Source organism: Arabidopsis thaliana, chromosome 3, assembly GCF_000001735.4.
Source record: "Arabidopsis thaliana chromosome 3, partial sequence".
Classification (NCBI taxonomy): Eukaryota; Viridiplantae; Streptophyta; class Magnoliopsida; order Brassicales; family Brassicaceae; genus Arabidopsis; species Arabidopsis thaliana.
In genome coordinates, this window is record NC_003074.8 from 1,156,904 (window position 1) to 1,178,491 (window position 21,588).

The 21,588-nt window shown below is 35.3% G+C and overlaps 8 protein-coding genes and 1 non-coding gene across 17 annotated transcripts; 6 read left to right on the forward strand and 3 right to left on the reverse strand.

Moving 5' to 3' along the window:
* Positions 1-4: 4 nt before the first annotated feature.
* AT3G04360 (Calcium-dependent lipid-binding (CaLB domain) family protein) lies at positions 5-1,567 on the reverse strand. The gene has a single exon (NM_111307.5). It carries the CDS (start codon positions 1,295-1,297, stop codon positions 122-124), a length of 1,176 nt encoding a protein of 391 aa, NP_566225.4. The 5' UTR covers positions 1,298-1,567; the 3' UTR covers positions 5-121.
* Positions 1,568-2,505: 938 nt separating this feature from the next.
* On the forward strand, positions 2,506-4,435 carry PDLP4 (plasmodesmata-located protein 4). Of its 2 annotated transcripts, none has more exons than NM_111308.3 (4): positions 2,506-2,989; positions 3,246-3,614; positions 3,699-3,818; positions 4,049-4,435. In NM_111308.3, the coding sequence occupies exons 1-4, from the start codon at positions 2,527-2,529 to the stop codon at positions 4,054-4,056; spliced, it is 960 nt and encodes a 319-aa protein (NP_187087.2). In that variant the 5' UTR covers positions 2,506-2,526; the 3' UTR covers positions 4,057-4,435. The 2 variants fall into 2 exon arrangements, with proteins under 2 accessions (NP_187087.2, NP_001030631.1); NM_001035554.2 differs by having other exon boundaries at positions 2,520-2,989; positions 3,249-3,614; positions 4,049-4,244.
* A 27-nt stretch (positions 4,436-4,462) lies between these two features.
* Positions 4,463-8,074, forward strand: SUVR4 (SET-domain containing protein lysine methyltransferase family protein). Of its 6 annotated transcripts, NM_202488.2 has the most exons (9): positions 4,463-4,723; positions 5,141-5,389; positions 5,471-6,030; positions 6,224-6,486; positions 6,570-6,636; positions 6,739-6,789; positions 7,079-7,172; positions 7,408-7,464; positions 7,605-8,074. In NM_202488.2, exons 1-9 carry the CDS (start codon positions 4,699-4,701, stop codon positions 7,634-7,636), a joined length of 1,398 nt encoding a protein of 465 aa, NP_974217.1. In that variant the 5' UTR covers positions 4,463-4,698; the 3' UTR covers positions 7,637-8,074. The 6 variants fall into 6 exon arrangements, with proteins under 6 accessions (NP_974217.1, NP_001327806.1, NP_187088.2 ...); NM_001337514.1 differs by having other exon boundaries at positions 5,128-6,030; NM_111309.3 differs by having other exon boundaries at positions 5,141-6,030.
* A 397-nt stretch (positions 8,075-8,471) lies between these two features.
* Positions 8,472-8,862, reverse strand: AT3G04390 (Aldehyde oxidase/xanthine dehydrogenase, molybdopterin binding protein; the record flags this gene model as incomplete). Its single annotated transcript, NM_111310.1, has 2 exons — positions 8,472-8,606; positions 8,758-8,862. 2 exons carry the CDS (start codon positions 8,860-8,862, stop codon positions 8,472-8,474), a joined length of 240 nt encoding a protein of 79 aa, NP_187089.1.
* A 1,484-nt stretch (positions 8,863-10,346) lies between these two features.
* On the forward strand, positions 10,347-11,820 carry emb2171 (Ribosomal protein L14p/L23e family protein). 2 transcript variants are annotated; one of them, NM_111311.5, is made up of 4 exons: positions 10,347-10,448; positions 10,676-10,960; positions 11,045-11,086; positions 11,323-11,820. In NM_111311.5, exons 1-4 carry the CDS (start codon positions 10,436-10,438, stop codon positions 11,403-11,405), a joined length of 423 nt encoding a protein of 140 aa, NP_187090.1. In that variant the 5' UTR covers positions 10,347-10,435; the 3' UTR covers positions 11,406-11,820. The 2 variants fall into 2 exon arrangements, with proteins under 2 accessions (NP_187090.1, NP_001189805.1); NM_001202876.1 differs by having other exon boundaries at positions 10,403-10,502; positions 11,323-11,643.
* A 113-nt stretch (positions 11,821-11,933) lies between these two features.
* On the forward strand, positions 11,934-12,302 carry AT3G04410 (NAC (No Apical Meristem) domain transcriptional regulator superfamily protein; the record flags this gene model as incomplete). The annotated part of the gene is made up of 2 exons (NM_111312.1): positions 11,934-12,035; positions 12,174-12,302. The coding sequence occupies 2 exons, from the start codon at positions 11,934-11,936 to the stop codon at positions 12,300-12,302; spliced, it is 231 nt and encodes a 76-aa protein (NP_187091.1).
* Positions 12,303-12,304: 2 nt separating this feature from the next.
* Positions 12,305-13,040, forward strand: AT3G01455. Its single transcript, NR_143891.1, has 2 exons — positions 12,305-12,499; positions 12,619-13,040. It is a non-coding gene; the product is annotated as an uncharacterized misc_RNA (transcript).
* Positions 13,041-15,783: 2,743 nt separating this feature from the next.
* Positions 15,784-17,605, forward strand: NAC048 (NAC domain containing protein 48). Of its 2 annotated transcripts, NM_111313.2 has the most exons (6): positions 15,784-16,090; positions 16,164-16,420; positions 16,514-16,651; positions 16,730-16,933; positions 17,013-17,090; positions 17,195-17,605. In NM_111313.2, the coding sequence occupies exons 1-6, from the start codon at positions 15,937-15,939 to the stop codon at positions 17,390-17,392; spliced, it is 1,029 nt and encodes a 342-aa protein (NP_566226.1). In that variant the 5' UTR covers positions 15,784-15,936; the 3' UTR covers positions 17,393-17,605. The 2 variants fall into 2 exon arrangements, with proteins under 2 accessions (NP_566226.1, NP_001319468.1); NM_001337518.1 differs by lacking the exon at positions 17,195-17,605 and having other exon boundaries at positions 17,013-17,160.
* A 997-nt stretch (positions 17,606-18,602) lies between these two features.
* Positions 18,603-20,083, reverse strand: NAC049 (NAC domain containing protein 49; the record flags this gene model as incomplete). The annotated part of the gene is made up of 4 exons (NM_111314.1): positions 18,603-18,698; positions 18,947-19,015; positions 19,548-19,837; positions 19,942-20,083. The coding sequence occupies 4 exons, from the start codon at positions 20,081-20,083 to the stop codon at positions 18,603-18,605; spliced, it is 597 nt and encodes a 198-aa protein (NP_187093.1).
* Between the last annotated feature and the right edge of the window lie 1,505 nt (positions 20,084-21,588).

Genomic DNA, 21,588 nt, shown 5'->3' on the forward strand with positions numbered 1-21,588 from the left:
AACGGGAAAGTTTATTCATACGTTTTAACCTCAATACTTTCAAATCTGTATGGTTTAACCCATCATCAAACGTTTTACACCACCAAAAGAAACCAAAAATAAGTAAACATTTTCTCTTATCTCAAGTCGCAGAATGACTAAACGTTTCGTCTACAGCACTAAGATTTACTACTTTATTGTTATTATATCTCTTCTTTGTGCTGTCTCCTTCTCCGCCGCTTCCACCGCCACATGTTATCGAAATCTCACATCCAAACACGTTTCCAAAACATGAAAACAACCCTTTCTTACCCTCTCCTCCACCGTTTCTCCTCCCTTGTTGTTTCTCCTTTCTTCTCCTCCTCCTTCTTCTCCTTCCCGCTCCTCCTTTCCCGCTAGAATCATCGCTTGATCCAGCCGCTCCACCCGCTCCACCCGTGCCATTTTTCTCTGCTCTCCACCGTTCAACTCTATGCTCAATTCCCTCTGTTTTCCCTTCAAGTATCGAACTTGCGTCCTCTTTGTTAGCCGCTTTAACCGCTGTTTTCTGTCTATTGTAAAGCCCTTGCGCAATCGCAGCCGCAACCACAGACGCTGATGGTCCAATATCAGAGCTACAAAGCGAACCATTAACCATACTATCCGCACCAACAACAATACCGCCACCACCACCACCTCCTCCTCCATTGCCAGTAACAACCCCTGTTTTCACACCGTAATCATTCGTAGACGTGGTTAAATCCGTTTGATCGCTATTCGTACGGCGATGCATCATTCTTGAAGCCTCTTGGTCTCTTTTAACACTATTCCTCTCTCCTTTTCGACTTCCATCGAAAACCTCAATAGATAAAGGCATACTCCGTTGACCACCGTCAAGAAGTGCAACACCGAGACGTAAAAACCCTTGTAGCCTCCCTGAAGGACGACGAATCTGAAGAGTCACAAGCCTCATGTTGTTATTCCCACCACCACCGTCGTTACCATCACCAAAACCAGACCAAGGAGCAAAAAGATCGCTGAGAAGAACATTCACAGTACCAACAAGAGCATCTTTAGCCCAAGCCGCTGCGTAGATCTCAATCACAATCGCTGATGCGTCAACGTAGAGAATCTTGTCGTTGACACGAAACACAAACTTCTCGTTCCATATAGGGTTAGCTCTGTTGGATTGATCAACACGCGTGGTGAGTTTTCTCATAGGATCGGTGTTGATCCAAGCGACGGAATACGTTTTCATGTTTCTTGAGACAGGGGCTAAGTCTTGAGCTGAGATTAAATTGATCTCAAGAACCGGACATGCGAACTTGAGCCGACCCATATTTTTTTTGTGTGGTTTTTAAAATCTAAATGGATTCGTTTAATCTTCGCAAGAAGCGGGAGACCTTGTTTTGGTCACTCGTCTCCGTGAGAATGATTATACGATCAGTTGTTGAGAGGAGAATGAGAAGGAGAATAAAAGGAGAGGTAAAGAGGGGAGCGTAAGATGAGGAAGGAGCTTGTGGTTTTTAGACATGATAAGAACTAGACCGTTGGTTTATTTACTGTCATATTCAACGGAAAATTTGTTATAAAAGTTGGAGACTTTATGGAGACAGACATTATTTCTTTGACTCTTTGGTCTATGTTGATCTAAATATTTGTTTGTTAAGAGTTTTGACTTGTATCGGTGTAAAGAAAAAAATAAAGATCTAGTCAAAGAGAATGAAACTCTGTCATAACGAATTAACGATATTTACGGAAGAACAGGGGAATTTCTTTTTCTTCTAGCTCTTTGTATTTTTCTTCTGTAATTTTAGGCTTTTTATATATGTCAGCGCTTGTTTTTCTTGGCAAGGCAATTGAGATTCAAGACATCATATAAAGCAACTTGAAATAAAAGTTACGATAAATATTTAAAATTTGATTGGTCTTACTCTAATTCCGACTATTTCGCTCTCACACAACAAAAAAAAAACATAATTTAGGGTTGTTTAGAATTTCCAGTGTATTTTTAATTTAAATCTTGGTTGAAAACTATGGAAATTTGTTAGGTAAATTTAGTTGAGCGGATATGTTTGTTAGTTTGTTACTGTCTAAGACTTCATCGAAAGCTTTTCTTACTTTCAAATTACATACATTTACGTACATTATTATTCTCTTACTTCAAACCAACACTAGTAGTATTAAAAGAATTGAATAAGGGTTAGGCTAAGAATCAGACCTCCGCTAGTAGCCGAATGTCATTTTTAACATATTTTGGATCAGCCAGTTCCACAAATTGTGAATAATATTACTGTTTCACTATACATAAAATCATTAGAAAATTGTTAAACTAACCTCTAGGATCATATTCATACCAACAAGAAGAAAAGATCAAGAAATCGTTGGTGTGCTTAGCACGTGCGCTTGACGACCTCCTAAGTCACAACTAAATCTTTAACATATGTAGACAAGTGGTAGACATACGTAGACAAAATCTAATCTACCACAACTTCCCTCTCCATTCACCAATGTATATATTCAATGAATTAAAAATATATCTCTCTTCCCTGTAGTTTTGACTCAAACATGGTTGTCCACTTGATCTCTCTCCTCACACAAACCCTAGCCCTAATCATTCTGTCTCTTCCCTCTATCATCAACACTTCTCAACTTGATTACGACACTCTTGTTTTCAAACAATGCGATCCATTGGACGCAAACATCCTCCAAAAAGCAACAACAAAATCTCCAAATTACTCGAATCAGAATCTCTTTCTTCGTGCACAAGCCCTTTCTTCTTTCTTACGCAAACTCGAATCAGAATCCTCTCGATCTAAATTCTTGAAGACTCTAGTTGGTAACGAAAAACACGCTGTCTCTGGATGGTTCCAATGCAGAGAAGATTATCCGAGTGAGATCTGCCATAAATGTGTTGGTGATCTTCGTGAAATTTCGTCTAGATCGTGTGGAAATGCCACGTCAGCTCGTATTCATCTTCGAGGATGTCATTTGATATACAAATTCGAACGTATTGATACCCCTGGCGCTCGTAAGTATTCATCTTTGTTGTTGACAAAAAATCATAAAATCGTGTACAGAAAAAAATGGTTGGAAAATTTCTTACTTATTTGGTCTTATAGTAAAATTTCTTATACTTTTATCAAAAAATATATTATTTCTTAGGTATATAAATTTTCCACTCGCGAGAAAAATTGAAGGATAGTGATAAACAAATTAAGTTGAATTCACATTAAAGTAAACGATTCATTACGTAAAATAAATATGATTCTTGTTATTTTTGGAAGAAGTTAATAATCATCACAAGTACAAGTTATTTGAGACCCCGGAACACGGTCTCATCCACAAGATATGCGATGGAGCTACCGCGGAGACTTTCCCCGGATTCGAAGAGATGAGGACGGAGGCACTCACTGCAGCCGAAACAGGAGTTGTTGACGGTCACGGATTCTATGAGGATAGCTACAAGCTCCTCCACGTTGTGGCTCAATGCGACGGCCACGTTGAAGCTTGCGATTGCGGCGAGTGCATAAGTTCAGCCGCGGCAGCAGCAGCAGAAGAGTGTCGGTGGTCCATAGCCGGACAAATATACTTAGAAGGGTGCCACGTCGGTTATACATATCACCCACATGAACTTCCCAATGATTCATACCACGGTACGTACAGTTATTAAAGAAAACTGAACCAAAACAAATATCAGTTGATTATGTACTTAAGTTGCGAATTGTTTCTTTTGACAGAAGAAGGTTCAAAAGTAAACACGGGGAAGTCGTTGGCGATTGTTGTAGGAGGAGTAGCGGCATTGGTCTTTGTTGCTATCTTTTTTATGTTCCTAAAAAGCTTGCGGAAAAAAGGAGATGGTAAGTTATTACTATTAGATTTGATATCGTTTTACTCTATTTTTTTTTAATTTGAAAACATTATAATGTAGAGACATGCTAATATAAACGAAACATGCTAATTATAAACGAAAATATTAGAAACTTATAATTATATAGATCCCATGTTTATGAAGTTCTTACACAAATGTTCTAACTATTTAATTATGTACATACAAAATTGAATTGACTAATTAATTATCCTATTGCAGATTGTTGAAGGGTACATGATCAGAGAGATGTTGGGAAAATAATTCTGTTCCTTGTATTTGTTCTACCAACCAAGGAAAACCTCCTTCTTTCCATTTTTCGATTGTGGAAATAAAAGTGGTAGGATACGTAATTAATCATGTAACTATTTGCCCTAAAAGTTATATAACATCCTTTAATAACTACGACGTTTGCTTTAACAAAAAAAAAAAATAACTACAGTACGACGTTTGAAGTAAGAAGATTATATATTTATGTTTTGTAACCCCCAGAACTAATACATATCACGTTATAGCCCATAACTTTTATTTAATTATGCTGTGCTTTTTAGTCAATGGGCCTATTTTAATGGACCTACACAATCATGGAAATAAATCTGGAAATAAATCTGTCCACGACGGAAAAACAAAATCTATAAACAATTGTATGTATACTCACGCACGACGCAGTGAAACAGAGATACTGTGGAAAAGTGTGTTTAAAATGGATCTGTTTTAGGGTATTTATCAATTCGAAAATTGATTAATTTATTAATTTCGTAAGCTTTCACAGAAAGTTCGAACTCTTTGCATGCAATCATTCGCCGTCTTCTTCCACAATTGTGTTTTTTAGCCGGCGGCGGCTGGATTCGAGAAGCTTCCGATTGTTCTGTATGATCAGTCTCTCCGGACTAACCAGTAAGGTTTTTTGTTTGTATGTTACGCATTCTCTTTGCTTTTCTCATGCATTCTCTTTTCTTATTGTGTTGATCAATGTGGGTTCTTACTCCGCGAGTTGCAGAACGGTTTAAGCTTGAAATTTTGAAAAATGTTGGAATCTGTCTTTGTCGATTTGATGAGATCGCCGTTTTTGTTTTGTTTGGAATTGGCATAAATCTGTTTTTAGGGTTCTTGATTGGTGAGATTTTTGGATGATTGTTGATAAGGATTGGGTTTATTCAAAATTCGCAGATCTTTAAGGATAGCTGATGCATTGATGTGTCTTTACTTTGGTGATTAGCAGTTTCATACATATGAACCAGATTATATTTTATCACTAGAAAACTAGTAATTTGGCATTTTTTACCAATTAAGATATTTAGTGTGTATTTGCAGGTTCTGTTGAAAGTGATCTCGATATGCAACAAGCGATGCTCACCAATAAAGACGAGAAGGTACTCAAAGCTTTAGAGAGAACAAGGCAATTGGATATTCCCGATGAAAAGACAATGCCAGTGCTTATGAAGCTCCTAGAAGAGGCTGGTGGCAATTGGTCGTATATAAAGTTGGATAACTATACTGCACTGGTCGACGCTATTTATTCTGTTGAGGATGAGAATAAGCAAAGTGAAGGTTCATCTAATGGTAATAGAGGGAAGAATCTTAAGGTCATTGACTCTCCTGCTACTCTGAAAAAAACTTACGAAACCCGTTCTGCATCCTCAGGTTCCTCCATTCAGGTAGTCCAGAAGCAGCCACAGCTTAGTAATGGTGATCGCAAGAGGAAATATAAAAGCAGAATTGCTGACATAACTAAAGGTTCAGAGAGCGTTAAAATCCCTCTTGTCGATGATGTTGGGAGTGAAGCTGTGCCAAAGTTTACTTACATCCCTCACAACATTGTTTACCAAAGTGCTTATCTCCACGTGTCTCTGGCTCGAATCTCTGATGAAGATTGCTGCGCAAACTGCAAAGGGAACTGTCTTTCAGCTGACTTTCCTTGCACTTGTGCTCGTGAAACCAGTGGAGAATATGCTTATACCAAAGAAGGGCTGCTAAAGGAAAAGTTTCTGGACACCTGTCTTAAGATGAAAAAGGAACCAGATTCGTTCCCTAAAGTTTACTGCAAAGACTGCCCTTTGGAGAGAGATCACGATAAGGGCACATATGGAAAATGTGATGGACACTTAATCCGAAAGTTCATCAAGGAATGCTGGAGAAAGTGTGGATGTGATATGCAGTGTGGAAATCGAGTAGTACAGAGAGGGATAAGGTGCCAACTGCAGGTTACATTTCTAGGATACTACATTCAATCTTATATGCTGACCATCCTATTTTAAATTAGTCTTCTATATAGCTTCTTGGCTTGATGTCTGGCACCCTCATAATTTTGAACTATTTCTATGATTTTCTCCCCGTTTTTTTTGAATTATTATTTTCTCCTTTCATTTGTTTGACGAGCAAAATATATTGTTTCAGGTTTACTTTACTCAAGAAGGGAAAGGATGGGGTCTTAGAACACTGCAAGACTTGCCCAAAGGAACCTTTATCTGTGAATACATTGGTGAAATATTGACCAACACGGAGTTATACGATCGGAATGTTAGGTCTAGTAGTGAACGACATACATATCCTGTAACTCTGGATGCAGACTGGGGTTCTGAAAAGGATCTAAAAGATGAAGAAGCTCTCTGCCTGGATGCCACAATCTGTGGAAATGTCGCAAGGTTTATCAATCACAGGTATTAATCAACGCTCGTTGTGCTATGATTTTTTCGTGCTTCCCTTGAGAGTTTATGGTTCTTGTGAACTTTTGTTGATGCAGATGCGAGGATGCAAACATGATTGATATTCCGATAGAGATAGAGACGCCTGACAGACATTATTATCATGTAAGTATCTGTTTTCTCCACTCTAACCTGATCTTCCGGAAAGCAGTGATTGTGAAAGTAAATTTCAGTGAGCTTAAGGAGTCTGGGTTTGGTCATGTGCAGATTGCTTTTTTTACCCTACGAGACGTGAAGGCCATGGATGAGTTGACATGGGTAAGCACCATGATTAAGCTACCTTAGTTTTAACTACTTTGTATTGACCACATAGTTACAAATACTCACATGGCTAAAGAAGTTTTGCGCTCTTACTGTGGATATTGCACTAAAGCTATTAGATTAGAGCATTCTGATGATTTTGCCATTCTAGATCTCTGGTGTGTTTGTAGATGACTTCATCAATAGAGAGATGGAACCAAACACGTCTTTCTACTGGTCCCATAACGTTATCCTCTCTTGAGTTGTACAGATACTCAATTCAAAAAACCTGTGTTTCTAATCGCAGGATTACATGATAGACTTCAATGATAAAAGTCATCCTGTAAAGGCATTTAGATGTTGCTGCGGAAGCGAATCATGCAGAGACAGAAAAATAAAAGGTCAGTTTTCTTTACACATTGCTTTTGTTGTTCAAACCTTTGTGACAGAATGCTGGCTTACTTCCTTCGTTTGCTTACACATTCTAAGTTAGATTTTGTGTAGTTTCGTATGAGATCCGAGCCAAAAATATGATTTGGCAAAGTACATTGATTCACAGAAATGAAATGATGCCACCAAAAAAAGAGAAACTATATTTCTTGGCTAATTATGCATTCCGGTGATATGTCATGTCAGGATCTCAAGGCAAGTCTATAGAGAGAAGAAAGATTGTTTCTGCTAAAAAACAACAAGGTGAGAAAGAATGTCTAAGATGATATAACCTTAGAGGCTTAGCATCAATTATCCCTGCCTAAAGCTTGAGATCCTTTAGAATTTCTCTAAAGTGTATGATTCAGTCGTTGAGGTAACAACCGCCAATTCTTAAAATGCAGGTTCCAAAGAGGTGTCTAAAAAGCGCAAATGAGACTGGTCATTATTTAGAGTTAAACATTAAAGAAAGCATGAGCTCACAAAACACTATGATCCATCGCGAGCTCTGCATGATTCAACTAGCTTTTCCTTCTTGATGACATATACAACTTTTATGGTCTGCAGTTTTTTCTCATTTACAATCTCTTCTTTAGGTAAAAAAAAGTGTTATGTTGCCTAACCAAAGAAACTCACTGTTTAGTTCTGTTCTTCAAATTTCATGGCATATGTCAAAATAAATAAACCTTTTTTAATAGAGTTCTAGAGCGTAAAGACTGGATCGAAAAGGAGCCCATCACTGGTAAATTCAGCCAAGAGTGATCCATCGCATCAATGATTTGTAATGTTAAACAAAATTTTAATATTTAGACTTAGAAGTTGTAATTTATTGGTTTATTTTGGTCATCATAGAAGAATTATTTACATATTTTATATTTTTATTTATACATTGTTGCTAGTTTTTTTGGAACTATCAAATTTTACATTCTTTGTTTTTTTTTCTCCAAGAAGTTACTGATTTGAAGAAACCTATATCTTTGTAATGTTACATGTACTGGAGACTGGAAGTTACTTACATATATGACTTTGACCAACATTTCTATTCGGATTAAACAAAGTATAATCCTAGGTTCATCAGTTCCAAATTTGTTTCTACCAATTCAGAAGTGCTTCTTCTTATGGTTGCATACCTTGAGAAGAGAAAGGGAATGTTGTGAGTAAAGCATCTTCTTAAGGTATTTTTTAGTTTCCAGGTCCGCAAGTGAGTAAAGCTCATGGTTTAATCCATGTATGAGCTGCATCTCCCCACTTGAGCTCTTCGAAAGCTACCCTCAGCGAATGGTGTTGAAATTGTGTTTAGATGTAACAGGCTCCAATTTTGCTATAATATGCTTAACATCGTCTAAAACTGCAGGACCATACATATCAGAGCTCGCAGAAGCAGCAGTAGGTGACGCATTAGGAACCTATTAAGAGGCAATCAAAACGACAAGAGAGCAATAAAAGTTTGTGAGGCATTTGGAACCTATTAAGAGACGACAAAAATGATAAGAGAGAACAATAACAGTTTTGTCTTGGCCAAAGTCCACAGAGTACATGTAACCGAGTTAGAGGTACCTTGTATGTGCTTGTTTCTGACACAAAAACCGAACTAAGGGGAATGTTAAAGGCCGCTGCAGCAACCTTTGTATGCATATCCTTAACCCATTTCAACACCTCCATGTGTCACCAAAACAGTCCCATTGGTGCAAACATGAACAAGAGCACCGGAAGTATCTTAAAATCCAGATTCTAGATTTGCAAGCAACGGTAGTGCAATGCTGAGATTTCCAAACAAGCTTTATATTATTCTTTTAACTTTAAAGTGAATCCTTTTTCTAGCAAAATGAGGACAAACTTTTACCAATTTTCACATTTTTAGAAAAATATTCAACTCACTTTGATTTCTTAAGGGCTCAGCTGAATCTAGTTTTCAATGTCTGCAGAACAAAATGAAAATGAAAATTTTATTATCTCAAAATCCATTCTATTTTTTTTTTGTGTGACATTAATCAATGATTTCAAAATAACCAAAAACATACAAATTTTATGTTTCATTCTTATTATTATCAATTTATCATCCTCATCCTCCCTCAGCTCCTGAAAACTATGTCGTTTTGGAAAATGACGAAAATACCCTTGTATCTGTATTGCTATGTAAACTACTGTTGTTTCAACAAACATAAAATTTTGAAAAAGTAATAATAAGAATAAAATAATTTATTTCATAATCTAAAAAAAAACGAATAATCTAATAGATTGAAGGAGGACTTAATAATTAGAACAAGGTTATATAATTAGATATATTCTTTTTTTTTTTAAGGTTATATAATTAGATATATTCGTTTTTTTAAAAGGTTATAGAATAAGATTTCATTGCATCTTAAAACCAGACAACTTTCAGAACTGAAGAATGACGAAAAATTAATAATAGAGGAGGAGAGGAGGAGCTACATCAACATTATTTCTATTTTTTCAGCCAATCAGAGCGCTCCGGACTTCGCCCACTCGCACCAACCTCGCGCCACGCGCTCCATTCCATGCCCACTCGCACCAACCTCGCGTTGAACGCGTGTCGTCGATTTCTGTAGGGGTAAACCCACAAAATCATGCCTATTTTACATCTACTCGCTTTGTTTCCAAAACAGCCTCGAGTGACTTTTTTCTTTTGTTTTTTTTCTCAAAACCGTATTAATTCTAATGCAAACCGAACCAAAATTAATTTTTATTTCAAAACCATCTAAACCAAACAGAAATCACATGTAATTTCAAACCCGAACCGAAATCAATTGTCATTTCATCAAAACCATGTAAAAAGCTTCTACGATTGTTTTAACTTGCAACTGAAAATAGCAATCCTAATTTATCAACAGATAAAGATAGATACATGCAACACTTTACTTTTTTATTTTTGGTTTTGAGAAGATGATTACAGTTGTGATTTTGGTGGAGACAAAAATGTCCATCTCTGTATGTTGCTAGCCGATCAAATTTTACATTCAAAATCCTTTTTGATAAAAAAAATAAAAAAATTCAAAATCCTTTATGATATATTGGGCCTAAGATGATTTCCAAAAAAAAGATGATGAGAAAAGAAAGAGAACATTATTGGGCTTATTGTTAAATTATTTCGGCCCATAAAATAAAGTCCAGGTCAGCTCACAATACATGAAGAAAACCCTAGTTCAAGCGTATATAAACCCTCTCGGCGCTGCCATTGAAACTCTTTCAAGGAGAGAGCTGCTACTCTGCAACCATGTCGAAGCGAGGTAAAAAAACGTTTCTTCATCTCTAATTCGCTTAACCTAATCTGTGTACATCTCGTATGAATCATATCCTGTTTTCGCTTATTTTCTTCATTTCACTTTCAATGACAATGGTTTTACCCTAATTTCTATTAGTAAAGCTTCTGGATCATGAATATTAGTCTTATATGTCTCTACTTTGGTTGATAGTGTTTAGATCTGTAACTTTTGTGTTTGTTTTTTGTGAATAGGAAGAGGAGGAACCTCTGGTAACAAGTTCAGGATGTCACTGGGTCTTCCAGTGGCAGCCACTGTGAACTGTGCTGACAACACCGGAGCTAAGAACCTTTACATCATTTCGGTTAAAGGAATCAAGGGTCGTCTTAACCGTTTGCCATCAGCGTGTGTTGGTGATATGGTTATGGCTACTGTTAAGAAAGGTAAGCCTGATCTCCGTAAGAAGGTGCTTCCTGCTGTCATTGTTAGGCAGAGGAAGCCTTGGCGCCGAAAGGACGGTGTCTTCATGTATTTCGAAGGTAATCCTTTGCTTTTCTTCTCTGTGATTTGCATTTCAATTTCTCTGAAGTGTGATTGTCTGATAGAAAGTTTTGGTTTTGCAGATAATGCTGGTGTCATTGTCAATCCCAAGGGTGAAATGAAAGGTAAGAAGTTGATGTTTTTGCTTATTTGTTATTGAATTCTCTGGTAGATGTATGAGTTGTTTATGTATGCAAGTTTTGATAACCTCCTGATGAGTTAGTAGTTACTAGAGGAAGTATTGTGTATCTGAATTTATCTAGAAGTTTGATATGGGGCAACTCAAAGCCAATCTCGTAGTGATAAATCAGTAGTATCATATTTACTTGTAGCTGATGAGTCTGTTGTGTGATGTAATTAGGATCTGCTATCACTGGACCAATCGGAAAGGAGTGTGCTGATCTGTGGCCAAGAATCGCAAGTGCTGCGAACGCCATCGTTTAAGCAAGCTTGAGATCTCTATGTTTTGTGTTGAACGTTTAGCATTATCTCTATTTGGGATTGTTTTTTGTTTTTGTCTTAGACTTTTGTTATGCCTTAAAGCTGATTCTAGTTCTTATAAGAACCTTCGTTTCTCGTGCCAGTTTGTCACCTCAGTGTTTTAGTCTATCGTAAACTTGTGATTTGATTCACTGGTTCTTGTGTTTGTTCGGTTTTGTTTTAAAAAACATAGAATTCAAGTGATTCACACTATTTTGTTACGCAATTAGAAATATGTTTAGGGCGAATCAATTGTGTGAACAGACTTAAGTAGAGCCTAAAAATTTGTATATAACTCTTATATTAGCAAGTCAATTGTGGATTTGGGAATCTGTTTTTCAATATTTCATGAATAATAGGAAAATTGTGTATATATCCGTCTTCTCCCTCCTACCAAAAGAACTTGCATAATAGCAACAATGGCGAAATACTTCTGATCCCTCTTTTTCTCTCCATTTTTTTTAAAACTGAAACTTTATTCACTCTCGAAAAATGGTGAATCCGGTGGGTTTCAGATTCCGTCCGACCAAAGAGGAGATCGTCGACCATTACCTCCGGCCAACAAATTTCGATGGTGACACGAGCCATGTCGATGTAAGTCATTAGCATAGTCGAGAATGCTATACCAAGTTGGTTTAGTGGGTTTCTTGATGTGCGTCAAGATGCTCAAATCGAGAGGATGCTATACCAAGAGAGGAATGGGAAACATGGTTGAATGATGATGATAAACAGAGGAATATCATGTTTATGCAAGATAATCGCAATGATTACAGACCTCCAAACTCATTAACTGGTGTCTTCAGTGATTGTAGCAGTGATGATAATGATTCTGATTTACTATCTCCAAAAACAGTAAGCTAAATTCTACTATGTTCACCTTTATAATCCTCTGTTTCAGATTTCACCTCACAAAGCTATAATTTCGGTTGATATCACAGAATTCTATTGAAACTCCAAGCACTTGGGACAGTCTTGCTGGCTCAAATCGTCAGATAGGCCTAATCAAAACTCAACAATCTCCTGACTCAACAATCTAGTTAGTGTCATTAACTCAAGAGGTGAGATTTATTATTTACTTTTACTTTTAATGCTAATCATGTTACTTTGTTTTCACCACTCACAACATTGGAACCAGATTAAAGAAATTCAAATTGTTGATTCTTTCAAAATATTCCAGGTGAGCCAAGCTCTGGGTCAAGGGACTGAGATTTGAGAGCATAAATTGGGTCAAGAGAAGATCAAGAAGAAAAGAGCAAGTTTCGTTTACACGATGATACAAAGATTAGTCAAGAAAATTCACCAATCTTCTTCTATCTCAAGAACATGATAACAATAGATGAGACCAAGAACACCGTTTAGTACTTTTCCAAATTTGTAGAAAAGTTATGTCTCTCTTGTTTTGTAACCTTGTGACTGTGAGTAGTGAGTACTCTTGTGATATAGTGAGTGGTTATAGAAGAACAAGTTGTATGAATGTCATGTCTATCTTTTTTTGTAAATTTTCCCTATTGTATGTGTGCCCCAATATATAAAACCGGTGAATTTGTGATATAATGAGAAGTGGTTCGAGAAGACAAAGTTGGATAATTTCATTTCATACACTATACAACTAATAAAATGGTCAAGTTTTCATTGACATAGCAATCAACATCGAGTCTTTTTAAGTCCTACCTAATACCCCCAAAAGATTTCAGGTTCTCAACAAGAGAAAGCAAGGATAATATCAAATGAAGATGCTTCTATTTTAGACTTTTAGTCTACATCTTACGTGCAGCATGTCACTTTTATGTTTTAAGTCCAAACCCCATTAGACTAAGAGAATATTACGTGATTAGACTCTTTAAAACACTTTAAATGGAGAAGACACTTTAGATAAATTATTTTACTTATTTACCCTTTAACTACATTTTTTCCATCGGTCATCTTTTCTCTCTCCTTTTCCCATCTCTTCTCTCTTTTTTTCTTTTTTTTTCTCACTTTATCGAAGAAAAAAACCTTTCCGAGAGTATCTTCAATTCCAAATCTGCAATTAATCTCCAAATCCACTCAACGCGATGGCTTTCTTTAAGATTGTTAATGGGTAAATAAGTAAAAGTTCTAATAAGGTTAATCTCCGCAATTTTAATCTCCGCAATTTTAATCTCCGCAATCTCCGCAATTTTAAATGGAGAAGGCACTTTAAATAAGCAAAATAAATCACAATCTTAAAGAAACCAAGACCTCATATTCTCCAATTAATCAAGAGAGAAGAACTTTGGTTTCTTTACAAACCACGGTTAATTGAATCTCTTGTTATTATGGACATCGTATATAGAATGAATATGAATCAGTAAAAAGTTTTCTGAATGAATATATTTAAATGGACTCGTTATTATGGACACCAAAAAATTGTTTGTTGATTTTGTTACAGTTTGCAGAGACCTCCACCTCCAAGACCTTATGGACATAGAACTTTTACCAAATTCCTGAGATAATCGAGATCGAATTGTTTAAAAAAATTCGCCAAAAGTTATGGAAACGTGGAGAGAGAGAGAGGCGCTACAAATCATGGAGAGAGAGAGAGATTTTATTTATTTTGGATAAGGATCGTGGAAGAGGAATAACAAGAAAGAGAAATTGAGAATTAAAAACATAAATATTGAATTAAGAGTAAAAAAGTCTTTAGAAAAATGAATTAGTAGAAAAAGTGCATATTCCCTATAAAGTTCCTCAAACGGAAAAACATTTTCTAAAAGTGCCTAATAGTAGAACATTCCCTTAGACTAATGCTAACATTTTTTTTCTTTTTTCATTTTGATATTTTTTTATTTTATAATTTATAAACAAATACTTGAACAAGATTCTTTGAGTAAAATACTTTAGCCAATCTAAATCAAAAATATTTCAGCAAAACTGTTGTTACCAAACATTTCTCTAAAATCGATACCAAAAATCAAAAGAGAAAAAAAAAAAAAACATTTTGTAAATTGAAAGTTGAAACTGTGCCTTGGTTGAAAAGTAAGAACGGCGCGTGTAGTTACACGCTTCTACGTGGCCCAACTTGTTCACATATTTTAGATTTGGTCGTTGTTGGTGTTTGGTAACATGTCCTGGCCCACCACCAATTAATTCTATAATTGGTCTTATGACTCTTATCTTTCTATCAAAATCCTAAATTGCAACTTGCTGACGCTTTACCGGTCCAACGTAACTTTACTACACCTTGGTAACGTGTCTAATAAGCTGTATTTAGCAAAATTTTACCATGTAATATGTGGTTTACTTTTTTGGCATCATTTGTTTCGACATAAATAATTAATGGACCATCGACGTTAATGAACACTCATTCTATATTTTCTTCCAAAATGGACCATCAAATTTAACAAAGAAAAACATGTTTAAAAAACAAATGTAGTTTCATACTTCGTATTGGGATTAACAACTGTCACATGATAAGTGCAATAGTTATATGAATAATTCACGTCACAGTATGTCAAATTTTTATATTAAAATTTTAAAATCGCAACTTGCAAATACAAATACTACTCTTTTCCCCTCCATTTCTATTATAGTATTAAAACTAAAAAGGTCAGAAGGTATGCATAATTTGTGATAGAACATTTTTCTTGTTCATGAATCGAAAGATGACAATATCCAAACTTCCCACGTGGTTATCATTCCAAAACTGAACTACGCCGTCGCATATAACATATCTTATTTTATTTATCCATTTTTACAATTTAATACTCACTCTAATTTGTATGCGCATGCCAATTCTTTCTTCACTTAAACTAAGGTTTATGTTATTTCTTGTTAGGCTTCTACGAAGCTTCCTATTATGAGTATATAGAGGAACTTTTTGTCATCGTATCTATGTTTCTGTTTCGACATAGATAACGGACCATCGACGTTAACGTTAATCAGATACTCACTATATAAATGGACCAACAAATTAAATGTAATAAAGGAAAACATCAAATATATTCCAAGAAATAATTGTAATTTCGTAGTTACGTGTTGGGAGAAACTACCGTCACATGATGAAAGATATATGTCAAAATTGCAACTTGTAAAGCCTCCTTTTCTGATATATATATATTCTTTTTTTTTTTTTAAGTCACAAAGTAAGGGAATTTGTGGGGAATATTTTTCTTTTTCATGAACAAAGCTTCGTGTGGACAATAAAACAATTGATATAGTGTATAATCTTACCCACAAAGATAAATAAAATAATAAGACAAGTGATTAATAAACGTGCCACGTATTAAAACCATCCCAAAGAAACTTAACCCTTTGAATGTCTTAACGTCCATTATTTAATAAATTTACTATTTTTCAATTGTTTATTATTTATATTTATTTTTGAAATTTAGAATCTGCGCATATAAATACATAAAACCCTATTCGATCTCTTTCTTCTCCAATCTAAGTTGCAGAACCATGGCCAAAACTCTCTACTGCAATTTTTTTTGATCTTTTCTTTTACTTTTTCTCTTCGTAATCGCTGGTTCGAGAAATGGAGAATCCGGTGGGTTTAAGATTCCGTCCGACCGACAAGGAGATCGTCGTCGATTACCTCCGACCAAAAAACTCCGATAGGGACACGAGTCATGTTGATCGAGTCATTAGCACAGTCACTATCCGTAGCTTCGACCCTTGGGAGTTACCTTGTAAGTGTTTTCACGAGTTTTCCTCTCGAACCATCGGCTACTTTCTAAGTTTAGGGTTTTTCTTTTTGGGCAGGCCAGTCTAGGATCAAACTGAAAGATGAGTCTTGGTGTTTCTTCAGCCCTAAGGAGAACAAATATGGCAGAGGTGATCAACAAATTAGAAAAACGAAATCTGGTTACTGGAAGATTACTGGCAAACCAAAGCCTATCTTGCGTAACCGCCAAGAGATCGGTGAGAAAAAGGTTTTGATGTTTTACATGAGTAAGGAACTTGGTGGATCCAAATCCGACTGGGTTATGCACGAGTACCATGCTTTCTCTCCTACTCAGGTTTTTTTTCCCTCTGTTTTTGCTCTTTACCGTGATTTGATTGCTCGTTTTCGTGTATCGGGTGATTGTGATTTGACTGAATGTTTTTTACAGATGATGATGACATATACAATATGTAAAGTTATGTTTAAGGGTGACGTGAGAGAGATTTCTTCTTCTTCTGCTTCTTATGGTAGTGAAATTGAGCAGAGTCGTGACTCTTTAATCCCTCTTCTTGTGAACGATTCTGAGGTTTGTCGATCTCAAAACTTTCTCTGTTTCTCTTTTAAATCCGATAACTGACTTGTTTTGTTGGTTGGTGATGTGCAGGAAGAAGCTCAAATCGAGGATGCTATACCAATAGAGGAATGGGAAACATGGTTGACTGATGATGGTGTTGATGAGCAGGTGAATCATATTATGAATATGAAAGATGATCGCAACAACCACAGGCCTCAAAAGCCATTGACTGGTGTCTTGATTGACGATAGTAGTGATGATGATGATGATTCTGATTTGCTATCTCCAACAACAGTAAGCAATGTTCACCTTTATAATCCTCTCTCTGTTTTCAGTTTTCAACTCACAAAGCTAATTTTGGTTTATATCACAGAATTCTATTGAAAATTCGAGCACTTGTGATAGTTTTGGTAGCTCAGACCAAATCAACTTAGTGTCACTAACTCAAGAGGTGAGCTTTATATTATCTCTTTTTTTCAGTGATACAAACAATCCCTAATGCTACTTTGTGCCAGCACTCGCTAAAAATTTTCGTTTCTTATGATATGATTCAAGGTGAGCCAAGCTCTGATAACCAGTATTGATACACCCGAGAAGATTAAGAGTCCTTATGATGATGCACAAGGGACTGGGGCTGGAGGGCAAAAATTGGGTCAAGAGACTCGAGAGAAGAAACGAGCTGGTTTCTTTCACAGGATGATACAAATATTCGTCAAGAAAATTCACCAATGTTCTTCTATCTCAAGAACATAATAGCAGTAAATGAGATCAAAAACACCATTTGTACTTTCCAAAATCTTGTTTTGCTATGTATATCTTGTTTTGTAACTTTTCCATAACTGTATGTGTGTCTTAATATATAAAGATGGTGAAACTGTGATAAGAAAGTGGTTAGAGAAGACAAATTTGTATCAGTTGACTTAACAATGTCTATCTTGTTTTGTAACTTTCTCATCTTGTGTGTCCATTGTGAAGACAAAGTTGTATAATTTCAATTCACACAGCTAACCAAATGGTCTAATTTTCTTTGACTTAGCAATTAACCTCGAGTACGTTACCTAACCCCACTAAAAAAATTCCGTTCAACAAAAGAAAACAAGATTAAATTTCAAATCAAGATGTCAAGAGTCTCTGTTTGGACTAATAAGTCTACATCATACATGTACACGTGCATGTTGTCATGTTGATGGCTAAGTCTAGAACACATTAGACTAATGCTAACTTTTATTCTTCTTCCTCTTTATAAGATCATTTGTTTACATTATCATATATCATTTTTTTATTTTGTTTTTTTAATCTTTTTCTACATTACTTTCACTCTGTTTCTAGATTAAATCCTCTGTTTCGGTGTTCAACTTGCAAGTTTTTCTTTTTACTATATATCAACTTACCTCATTCGTTAGATATATTGTATATAGAATTAAGGAATTTTCTTGTTTTGCCCAAATAAAATGAATTATGTTGTTATAATTTGCTGAATTAATGTTGTTATATTGGAAATGAATCTTTTGAATATAAAGATATGCGCCTGCAACTTTTATTTATATTTTAAAATATTCGTGGAAGGTCGTGAAATATAGTACAGCAAAGCAATCTAACAGGCCGAACAAAAAGAGAAAAATACAATAGGAAAAATTTGTAAAAGATGAAAAGATTCCAAATAGCCTTTTTGGTTTTGGATTTTTTCTCGAAGTGGTTGAAACTGAGCCATTCGTTGAAAAGTAAGTGCGGCGCTTGAGATTTGATGCTCCCACGTGGCCCAATGTAACTCACGTATCTAGATTTGGTCGTTATTGGCGTTTGTTTGGAAACACAACTTGGGCCACCACTACTACTTCACATTCCCCTACTCCCAACTCCTGCGGAACAGAGAATCAAAAGTATAATAATAGTATGTACTGTGTTTTGAATAAATAATTCGTTATTAAAGTTTGGCAAAGAAAATGCTTCGTTTAAAGTTGTCTCACATAGTCACATTGGAGTTTTCTGCGGTATCTTGTTCACACGCGTGTCCATTTTCTCCGAAAAGGAGGCCGCTGGATTCACCTTGTTCCAGTGACTGTAAAAGGGGAGTTTTATTTTTATTTTTAAATTAGTAGGAAAATTTTACGGTTTTACCATAACTATTATGATACAAATTTATATATGAATAAATTATATATCTGAAAACAAATAATTTTGGATATTCGGATTATTATTTTCTTATTTTTATATTATCTACATACGTACATGAGTTAAATCGGTGAAACAATCCCAATGAAAATGATCGAATTGATGGTGATCAATCCACTTATCGGTGTGGTATACTTGGAGAAGCTCGTCTAAGCCATTACAATAATCTCCGCCATAATCTTCGTTCTTGTTCTCCGTCAGCATCTAAAAAAAGTCATATATATTTCCAATTTGGTTATAAACTTCATATCAAATCATTATAATCTGAAACTTGAAACAAAAAGGAAATACAGTAATTCTATGACTTCTATCTGAACGATTTGTAATAAGACAGAACCAGATCAACCAAAAATATTGGTTCCTTTGAAAAAAAAAAATGATCATTTTAAGAAAATAATTAAGACGGAAACGTTATAAATCAAACATTTTTGGTTTATAAAATTGAAGTATGAACCAACACTAATAAATTTAATGACTTTTTTCCCCTCCCATATTTTAACTTCTTAAGTAACCTGGGGGTGGTGAAGGATAGGGTCTGAAGTGAGAGAAAGATCTAAAGTCGGCGGAAATTCCTCTGAGATGGCGCCACTTCGTCTAGTTCTTGTCTTTTTCGTTAGTTTGCAGAGAACAAATGCGTCCTTCAAATGATTATATATAGAGTCAGCCACTAATTAATGTTTATATATATACATACGTGTGTATATGTAGATATATATATAGATATATATATAGATACCTTGTTGGGATGGGGGAGAAAGGAATGAAATTCATGGATAATCCAATTGGTCTTCTGTTGTTGGGTGGTAGTGGTGGATAACGAGGAAGAAGAAGATCTTTTGTTTTCTTGGAAAACAAGAAATTTCTTTAAACCGATAGGGTTACCATCAACGTCCTTAATGGTACGACTATTTCCGGTTATCTTCCAGTGCCCTGACCTCGACACCCTCTTCGTTCGGTTGAGCTTCCCAAACTTCTCCACCGGCGATATGAAGTACCAAGTATGACTCGATTCTATCTTCGCCAGCCCTTTTCAAAACACACATAAAAATGAAGAAGAAATGTTAAGAGTCTAGACATGGGGTTTAATTAGGGTATAGAATTTTATGGTTTATATATATAGTATAATTTACCAGGTAAATCTGCAGGTTCATGGTGCAATATATTGACCTCGGCGATTTGCTTCCCCACTAGATCATCATTCTCTGTGATCTTGTTATTCAAGTAATAGTTAATGAGTTCTTCTTCAGGTGGGTTAAATGTGCATCTATACATCTCTATTAGCTGAGAGAGACGATTTTTCTTTTTGGGACAGATGAGATACAAACGGAGATATAGCTAGTAAAAACCAAAAAAAATATATTTTCGAGATTGTAATAGAGTTTTAGTGATGATTTAGAATTAAGAAGAAAAAAACAAGATAGGAGATTGGCTAACTTAAATAGGAATTTTCGCTGATACTGCTTGGCTACATAACTTGTAAAAAGGACAAAAACATATTATTATTATTATAAGAAAAAGAAACAAAGACATGAAGAAGGCAAAACAAAGAAGTGATCAAATCAAAGCGCTTTATAGAAAACGACAAAAAAGCATGCACATTGATGAGAAGGACTCATGTGAGTGCAAACCACATGATATCTTAATTTTCCAAAATATTCGTCAGTTGATATAAGTATTATCGCCGGATCCTAATAAAACATCGGAACATTTGATTTGGACGGTCTTTAGGCTATATTGCTTTCTTTAACCCAAAAACTTCCATGCTAAAATATTTCAATAATGAAAAAGGAGAGTCCCATAATTTGCGGTGAAAATGTTGTCACCTTTTTCGCTTTACATGTGACTTATAAATAATAACCCCCACTTGAAGTTGAAATATAATACCTTCATACTAATAGAAACATTCAAGGCAAGGAAAGAATATATAACTCGGGATTCACTCCATTGTTTATATACTAATTTTTATTTTGTTTTTTTTCCATGTATTGATATTTCGTATTTAGTTAGACAAAAGTCACAAAACACATATTGAAGATTTTGTTTTTGTTTCAAAGATAATGTAATAAACATAATATATAATGTTGTGAAGAAAATTATACAATATTGTCATTTATTTTATGAATGCGTTTAGGTACATTATAACTACTTTTATAGGTACAGTTGTTTTTAGGAGAAATAAAATAGATATCACATTTTGCAAAAATCACAGAGAGATTAACCGAATGGAGTTAATAAACCAAATGTGAGGAACCAAGGCGAGATGGTAAGTAATAAGTATCATCAATAAGGTTCAAAGGCAAAAAAAGACAAAGATGCTAGGCCCAACGTTTTATTTATGGTCCCGTAAATTTGATGGGCTCAATTCAGTTCTCTAGTAACAGCAGCAATAACGATTTTTGATCTTAAGCACATACATGTGCATGAGGTGAAGAAGTCGAACTACGAATTCGAATCGAAACACTATCCTTCATAGAATTCGGTACGACTAAACTCTCGAGCTTACCAGATTCACTGTAATTATCTTTTAATACTTTAAACTGCTTAATTAGATTTACAAAACAATAAAAGGCCAATATTTTGTCATAGACTAATATCTAGCAAAAGAAAATTAAGATCAACACGTTAATTTCTACACATAAAATATGTAAATCAACTCACATGCGTTATTCCCACAAACCATATGCTTTCTAAGCAAAACTACTGTATATGTGAAAATATTATTCTAAATTTTGGTCACTCACTTTGTTATATGAATAATTCAGTGAGTGAAAACTATA